This window comes from Papaver somniferum, chromosome 11 (genome assembly GCF_003573695.1).
Source record: "Papaver somniferum cultivar HN1 chromosome 11, ASM357369v1, whole genome shotgun sequence".
Lineage (NCBI taxonomy): Eukaryota > Viridiplantae > Streptophyta > Magnoliopsida > Ranunculales > Papaveraceae > Papaver > Papaver somniferum.
In genome coordinates, this window is record NC_039368.1 from 96,058,908 (window position 1) to 96,065,023 (window position 6,116).

Below are 6,116 nucleotides of genomic sequence, written 5' to 3' on the forward strand. Positions count from 1 at the left end.
GACACGAAGCCCAAATTTTGGTTGTGCCCAAACAATGCCAAAACCCTAGTTTTTTGGCCGCGCCTAAACTATGCCAAAATCCTATATTGGCCATGCCTAACCATGTTAAAGCCATGCCGGCCATGCTTTCATGCCACTGGCTACCAAATAAAGGTTTGCAATAATCAACGGCTACCCTTCATCTCAAGATGCAAAAACTCGACCGTCGAAGGTCACCACCGAGTCGGCAAGTCTCCCAAGATCTACTTGCCAAATAGCGGAAACATGCTACATGCTTTCCACAAAAACACTCGAGACATCAACACATGTCACAAACTAGGGGATGCTCATTGGGGTATTGGTTTGGCGGTTTACAACGGCGTACACTACGCCCGTTACAAGACAGTGTCATAAGGATGAAGCGGTTAGTAAACACAAGGAGTAATGGTGAAACGCTTTCCTTCATCATGGAACATCAATTCCAAGCGTTACTGGTTATCACCTCCTCCCATTTACTCATCCGTTTTCCATTTCTTACGAGACCAGAGTACGTTTCACTTCGACTTGTATAAATAGGTCTTACCTATTTCCACCAAACAACAGTTTTTGGTCAGGAGCATACAACACTCAGGAATCACCTGTTAGCTTTCCCATCCGTTAGCTTACGCTTTCTGATACAATTCAAACAACTACTCTTCCAGAATCAACTATTCTGGTCTCAACACTCTCTTCGCTTCCCTCCCCAAAACCAACCTTTCTCCTTCACTTTGTGACCGAAGCAAGTCTGGAACGACCATTTCTTGGTTTAGGACGGATTTGTACAGATTGATCTCTCGAATCTAAAATACTCCCTTGCAGTACATTGTTTAAGGTTTAGACTCGTTTCTCACCCACAATACACGAAATTACCGAAACCAGCAGAAACTGTTTTCACCCTCAAACACCAAACAACTTTGTTCCTATACTGTTTGGAAGACGATCAAAAGGAGTTGAGTGCTTAAGACTTTACGTCGGTAAAACAACTCAAGATAGTGATTTCTGTCTTGGGATTCGCGTGCGTGACATGACGTTCGTAGACACAGGGATATTGAGAGAACTAGGTAACTTGGGGTAGATTACTTGGTCTCAACTATACGAAGTTGACTTTGTACTTTGTGTAGCGGCTTAATTCTGAGAGTACTCAAAACTGGACTAGGTCACAGTTTCTTCGTTAACAAAATCTTGTTGCGTCATTTACTTTTAATTTCCGCAATTATGATTGTTTTATTATACTTTAATATAAATACACTTGTACGTTAATCTTAATCACTTGATGTTTATCCTATAGTAAAACGGTTTGAACCGTAACTATTATCAAGTGAATACCTAGTTGTTGTATTGTATTGTCTTTGTCCGTAGACGATTACACATGGTATCAGACTTATAGGTTGAAACGATAAACATTGTGTATTTTGGCACCCTCGTCATTTCAAAAATCAAACTCCAAGTCGTGCCACCAAGACTCCGTGTTTTCTCCTAAACTCGACCCATATATATGCTCTCTTCTCAGTTAATCCATCTCATACCGTGCTCAACTCCATCTCGTCTCTACTACATCACCGATGAAAGCACATATCATCAGTTAATCAAACTCAACCCCAAGCTAACCACTTCCATTGAGTTCATCTCCTTCCTTCCAATGAGTCTGTGGCAACAATCATTATCATTAAGCGACTACAGCTCAGCCTCACGACCAACAACACCTGCCAACATCGGGATCATCTCTAATATAGTAGCATCTCCTGGCTGCTTACTTTCCTGACTTCTAAAACACTTCCCATCATATTTCTCGATCAACTCCATCAACAATGGCAACAACCATTGGAACCCAAACTCGGGCCTTCTCTATTAAAACAACAACAACTTGATAGACACATTTATGTGTATGATTTGCCTCAATTTTATATATTGTCAGTGTTTAATTTTATACTTATTATAATGTTTTATGTGTGTAAATATTTTTGGTAAAAAAACGTTGTAGGAGAAATCGGCCTGAAAAGGTATTAAAGGCACCCCCAATTTTGAATAAGGGCACCTCAAAACTCGGTGAACCTTGGACGAAAAGATTATCCAGAAAGATAGTTTGTCATTATACATAGAGTGGGATGAGAGTCTGGGTCCCAGCACACACCGTTGATTCGGATATTATTCCAAAGCTGAACGGTGTGGATGTAACCATCAATGAAAAGAAAAGAAAACGCGCGAAAAGATAAAGAAGTTAGAGGGTGAACCAGAGAAATAGAGAAGAAGAAGAAGAAGAAGAAGAAGAAAATGGGCTCAACATTATTAACCTTCTCCCCATCATTCATAATTTCCCCATCTTCCTCTAAAATACGCCATTGTGTAATACCTCCTAAACGTCACTCATCTTTTTCATCTTCTTCTACTGCTAGTGCCACTGTTTCCTCGCATTCTCATAGAACTCATATACCATCTCATGTATATACACACCCATCTGCTATTCTTCTTGAAATTTGTTCAAACATGAAAGAACTTAATCAAATCCTTCCTCTAATAATAAAAAACGGATTTTACCAGGAACATTTATTCCAAACGAAATTAGTTAGTTTATTCTCTAAATTCGGTAGATTACGTGAAGCTCGAGTGATTTTTGATCCAATCGAAAATAAAGTGGATCCTCTTTATCATACAATTTTAAAGGGTCATGTTAAAAATTCTTCACTTGAAGAGACTGTATCATTCTTCGCTAAAATGTTATGTGATGATATTCGTCCTGTTGTTTATAATTTTACTTATTTGTTGAAGATTTGTGGAGATAAATCTGATCTTAGAATGGGTAAATTGGTTCATTCTCAGTTGATTTGTAATGGGTTTAGTACAAATGTTTACTCTATGACAGCAGTTGTTAACATGTATGCAAAGTGTCATCACATTGACGATGCTTGGAAGATGTTTGAGAGAATGCCTAACAGAGATTTAGTTTCCTGGAATACTGTTATTGCTGGGTACGCTCAAAATGGGTTTCCAAGGAAGGCTTTGGAGTTAGTTTTGAGGATGCAAGAAGATGGGAATTCGCCTGATTCGGTTACAGTTGTTACAGTTTTACCTGCTTGTGGGGATATCAAGTCCTCAAGAATTGGTAAATCGATTCATGGGTATGTTATAAGAGCTGGTTTTTGGTCGTTAGTAAATGTTTCAACTGCACTTATGAACATGTATTCAAAATGTGGGTTGATAGGGAAAGCTAGATTAGTTTTCGACAGGATGAGAACGAGAAATGTAGTTTCTTGGAATTCTATGATTGATGGATTTGCTGAGAGTGGAGATTCGGAAGCAGCTATTCTGATCTTTAAGAAGATGATGAAGGAAGGCGTGGAACCAACTGATGTTACTATTATGGGAGCATTACATGCTTGTGCTGATATGGGGGATCTAGAACAAGGGAGAACTGTTCATGAACTATCTAATAGAGTCGGGCTGACTTCAAATGTTTCAGTGACAAACTCTTTGATTGCGATGTATTCCAAATGTAAGAGTGTAGACTTAGCTGCTGAGCTGTTTGGGAAGTTAAAGAAGAAAACTCTTGTTTCCTGGAACGCTCTGATCTTAGGTTATGCACAAAATGGACGAGTAAGTGAGGCCCTTGATCTCTTCCGTAAAATGGATCAGGAAAACGTAAAACCAGATTCGTTTACGATGGTGAGTGTAATTGCTGGCCTTGCAGATTTGTCGGTTTTACGTAAAGCTAAGTGGATTCATGGACTTATTGTTAGATCTCACTTGGACAAAAATATTTTCGTCATGACCGCTTTAGTAGATATGTATGCCAAGTGTGGGGGTGTTCACACGGCAAGGAAACTATTCAACATGATGGAAGACCGTCATGTTATGACATGGAATTCAATGATAGATGGGTATGGGACCCATGGTCTCGGAAAAGAAGCCGTGGAACTCTTCGAGGAAATGCAACACAGTGTAGTCAAACCAAACAATGTGACCTTTCTCTGTGTTCTTTCAGCATGTAGCCACTCTGGTTTGGTGGATGAAGGTTGTAAATTCTTCACCAGCATGAAGCAAGATTATGGGTTGGAGCCAGCAAATGATCACTATGGAGCCATGGTTGACCTTCTTGGCCGTGCGGGACGGCTTAAAGAAGCTTGGGATTTCATCGAGAAGATGCCTACTAAACCAGGGATTAGTGTGTTTGGTGCCATGTTGGGAGCTTGCAAGATTCACAAAAATGTTGAGTTAGCAGAGAAAGCAGCAGGGAGATTGTTCGAATTGGACCCTGAAGAAGGTGGGTACCATGTTTTATTAGCGAATATCTATTCTGATGCTTCAATGTGGGAAAACGTAGCTAATGTGCGGAAAATTATGAGCAAGAAAGGGCTTCAAAAGACACCAGGTATAAGTTTGATTGAGTTGAGAAATGAAATCCACACATTTTATTCTGGTAGTACAAGTCACCCGCAGTGCGAAAAGATATATGCAAGGCTAGAGAAATTAGTCGACGAGATTAAAAAAGCTGGCTATGTACCTAATACGAATTCCATACATGATGTCGAAGATAATGTGAAGAAACAACTTGTCAACACCCATAGCGAGAAACTTGCTATTTCTTTTGGGCTTATAAACACTAATCCAGGAACCACCATCCACATTCGGAAGAACCTTCGTGTATGCGGTGACTGCCATAACGCCACTAAGTATATCTCTTTAGTAACAGGAAGAGAAATCATAGTGAGGGATATGCACCGGTTTCACCACTTTAAGAATGGAAGTTGTTCATGCGGGGATTATTGGTAAATCAATCTTTTCTGCATAGCTGGTGATATTGTTTCTTTTCATGTTGGTAGATTTTGATCGAGTTGGTGTTTTTTGGATACATATGTACTGATAAATGAGTGCATTCTTTGAAGATTATTAACTAATAAAACGACTCTCAAGGAATAACTGTAACATTTAACAGTGGTTCTTTCCGGCTGAAAAAAGCAAGTCTCTATTAGGTTGTCAGTGGTCTGCAAAAAAAAATAAAAATAAAAAATAAAGGTACATGCGTCCTGCCTGGAGACGAACCCGGGTCTATTGCTTGGAAGGCAATTATCCTAACCGTTGGACTACAATCGCTGATTGGTTGGACAAGGCTACGTATTTAACTAGTACAACGCGTCAGTAAGACGGCCAGGAGTCGGAAACAGCCGAGTGCAGTTTCGTGGACAGTGTTTGAAGTGAAGGATGTCGATTGAATACCTAATAAATATTGTTAGAGATTTAAATCGAGTTGTAATAAATTTGAAGTAAAACTCGCATCTAATAGAGTCGAATCAGATTTAAGTGTATAATAATAAGAAGGACACGTTATATATCAATGAACCTTGAAGTACCCTTTAATGATGAGTCGTACTAGCTAGCATCAAATTAACGTGCATGGTTGGACTATTTGACATCCTTGTTGAAACGGAAAATGGGTCATTTGTCCAAATATTTTTAAAACATGGTTCAAATGGACGAGTAAAAATTAGTATGAGTGAAATGGACAAAAAAAATTAGCAAGGATGAAACTGGATTCATCCTTGCTTAAACTTAAAAATACTTGCCAAGATATCGTGACATCGAAATAAAAATCAGGGGTTTAGAAGCTCGTCCAAGAGTGACATCGGTAAAAATGGAAAATTACCATCAATCAATTTATCTTGGTGGAGATATTCCCCGTAAACTTATATTTGGACAATAAATACTTGCTAAGATCGTGACATCAAATTAAAAATTGGTTTACAAGCTTGTTCAAGAGTGACATCGGAAAAAATGGAAAATTACCATCAATCAATTTATCTTGGTAGAAATACTCTCGGAAACTTAGATTTGGATGAGCTCTAAGATCGTGACATCGAAATAAAAATCAGGGATTTAGAAGCTCGTCCAAGAGTGACATCGGTAAAAATGGAAAATTACCATCAATCAATTTATCTTGGTGGAGATATTCCCCGTAAACTTAGATTTGGACGATAAATACTTGCTAAGATCGTGACATCAAATTAAAAATTGGTTTACAAGCTTGTTCAAGAGTGACATCGGATAAAATGGAAAATTACCATCAATCAATTTATCTTGGTGGAAATACTCTCGGAAACTTAGAT

At 38.7% G+C, this 6,116-nt stretch overlaps 1 protein-coding gene across 1 annotated transcript; it reads left to right on the plus strand.

The window, feature by feature from the left end:
* Window positions 1–2,255: 2,255 nt before the first annotated feature.
* Window positions 2,256–5,308, plus strand: LOC113320662 (pentatricopeptide repeat-containing protein At1g11290, chloroplastic-like). Its single transcript, XM_026568555.1, has one exon. The coding sequence runs from the start codon at window positions 2,290–2,292 to the stop codon at window positions 4,783–4,785; it is 2,496 nt and encodes an 831-aa protein (XP_026424340.1). The 5' UTR covers window positions 2,256–2,289; the 3' UTR covers window positions 4,786–5,308.
* The last annotated feature ends 808 nt before the right edge of the window (window positions 5,309–6,116 follow it).